The sequence below is a fragment of the Phytophthora parasitica genome (assembly GCF_000247585.1).
Source record: "Phytophthora parasitica INRA-310 unplaced genomic scaffold supercont2.47, whole genome shotgun sequence".
NCBI classification, from domain to species: Eukaryota; Oomycota; class Peronosporomycetes; order Peronosporales; family Peronosporaceae; genus Phytophthora; species Phytophthora nicotianae.
This window is the reverse complement of record NW_008649033.1, coordinates 219,534-221,802: the sequence shown is the minus strand read 5'-3', so window position 1 is coordinate 221,802 and position 2,269 is coordinate 219,534. Positions and strand designations below refer to the sequence as shown.

General features: G+C 45.6%; 1 protein-coding gene across 1 annotated transcript; it reads right to left on the bottom strand.

The window, feature by feature from the left end:
* Positions 1-177: 177 nt before the first annotated feature.
* PPTG_15357 (hypothetical protein) lies at positions 178-1,953 on the bottom strand (the record flags this gene model as incomplete). The annotated part of the gene is made up of 1 exon (XM_008912415.1): positions 178-1,953. One exon carries the CDS (start codon positions 1,951-1,953, stop codon positions 178-180), a length of 1,776 nt encoding a protein of 591 aa, XP_008910663.1.
* Positions 1,954-2,269: the final 316 nt, after the last annotated feature.

Here is a 2,269-nt window from a genome sequence, read left to right as displayed (position 1 = left end):
CTGAGAGCATTCATAACGGTTCTAGTAGCCTTCTCTTTTGGTTTGTGACGCATAAGATGATATTTATATCCACAATAGCAGTGAACCGAACGTGTGACTTTATTGTTAGCAACTCATAAGCCCGCAGATCAATTCTAATGTCTTGGAGTAATAACGTTTATTACAGGTAGGAATAAATTACGAACGCCTCGGGTCGTCGAAAACTTTAACCTGATCCAACCTCTTTTTGTAGTATCTCTTGTATCGTGCTACAATGGCCTTTTCCATACCACCAGCAGACGCCTTCTCTACGTTGAGAAATCTCGTGTAAATACTGCTCGGCTCGATGTTCCTGTTGAACCACTGATTGAACAGCTCCTTCTGGTAATTTAAAGCAGCCTCAGGTTTTTGTTGGGAAGTGGCCAGTACTTTACCGACCATGCGTGCTAGCCCGCCATCACCCCCAAAGCCGTTTCGTACTACCATGAACATACTCCTTTTGTCTTGGGGGTTATTGGCGTTGTATATCTTCAAGTAACTATACAGAGTCTGCAGCTTCTGGCCCTTCATGGGCAAGAAATCGTTTGGTCCAATCTTCAGTATCGTGAAAACATCCTCAGCAGATTTACCGCTCTTTGACCACGTCTGCAACAGTTGTGTCTGTAGCGTTGTCGCCAGTTCATTCGTGGCTCGGTCATACTTCGCAATAACGAGCGTCTTTGCCACAACATCATCACCATAATGGGCGGAGAGAGTTTCAATCAACGATGTCCTGATGTCGGGATTCCTTGCGTTGTAGATCGAACTATACGTAGCCAACGTTTCTACATTTTGGTCGGAGAGAAAATCTCCTCTTCCACCGTTCAATTTGAGCTTCTTCAATACGTTTTCTGGCTGTAGTTTGCTCGTAAGCCACTCGTCAAATAACGCAGTCTGCAACGACGTGGCCAGCTTCTCTGTAGACGGATTTTTCTTTGCGGTCAGTAGCATTTTAGCCAATTCACTTTCTCCACCGAACCCAGTCGTAAATGTCTTGAGTAAAGTTTCGTCTCCAGCCTTCTCGCGGTTGAAAAACTTGATGTAGTCTTTCAAAACCCTCAACTTACGGCTGGTTAAAGCGAAATACCCATCGTCACGTAGTTTAAGCAGCTCGAAAACATCGTCAACGGATTTCTCGTTGTTCATCCAATCAATCAATTGCTCACGTCGTAGTAGTTTTGCGATCTCTTTCGTGTTCACTTCCCAGGACGCAGTCACTAGCGCTTTTGACACAACATCATCCCCATAATGAATGGAGAGGGTTCCAATGAACGATGCCTGGCTGCCTGGATTCCTGGTGTTGTACATCGAAATGTACCTCGTCAAAGTATCTCGGTTCAAGTCTGTCGTGGCTTTCATAAAATTCTTGTCAAGCCTCAGTCTTTTTAGGACGATTTCGGGCTGAGTTTTACTGAGCAGCCACTTGTTCAGTAGCGCGTTTTGCAATGCCGTCGCCAACTCGCTGGTACGGGTATCGTCCTTCGCATGCACAAGCATCTTCGCAAATGCCGACTCTCCGAAACCTTTTATCAGCACATTGAGTAAAGTTTCTTGGTCCGGTTTTACACGGTTAAATATCTTCATGTAGTCATCTAATGCCTCCAGCTTCGGACTGGCGAGGGCTAAGTAACCATCTTGTCGAAGCTTTAGCAGCTCGAAAACATCGTCGACGGACTTGTCGCTGTTCAGCCAGGCTGAAAGTTGGTTGTTTCGTAATCGCATGACAGTTTTCTCCATATCCATCGTCTTTGCCTCCTTCTGCGCAGTCACGAGCGTTTTTGCCACTACATCGTCTCCGTAGTACTCTGAAAATAACCGAATCGTCGAGGCTTTATCGTTTCGGTTCGTCGGGTTCAATTTTGCCACATAGTCTTCCAAACCTTTTAAGTTAGAGCTGGCCAGAGCCTTATCCATTCCGTCCTCAAGCTTGAACATTTTAAGAATTTCGTCTGCAGGTTGTTCTCTAGCCACTAACGGCACCAGATTCACGTACTCACTGATCTTCGATGCTCCAGTTCTAATCAACCCCACTAGTTTTTCAACTCCAGTATTTATCACTCTGTCTTCGTCTTCCTCATCGTTGGTCTGGGATGCTCTCGATAATGGGATATCTTTAGGGGTATTGGATAGCGCGCGGAGTTTATAGCTAGGTACATCATAAGTCGATACGTCGATGTTAGTAGAGACGGAGGCATGTCCACCTGATGCCTGGAGAGCTGTATGTGCAGCTAACAAAGTTGCCAAGTAGAGT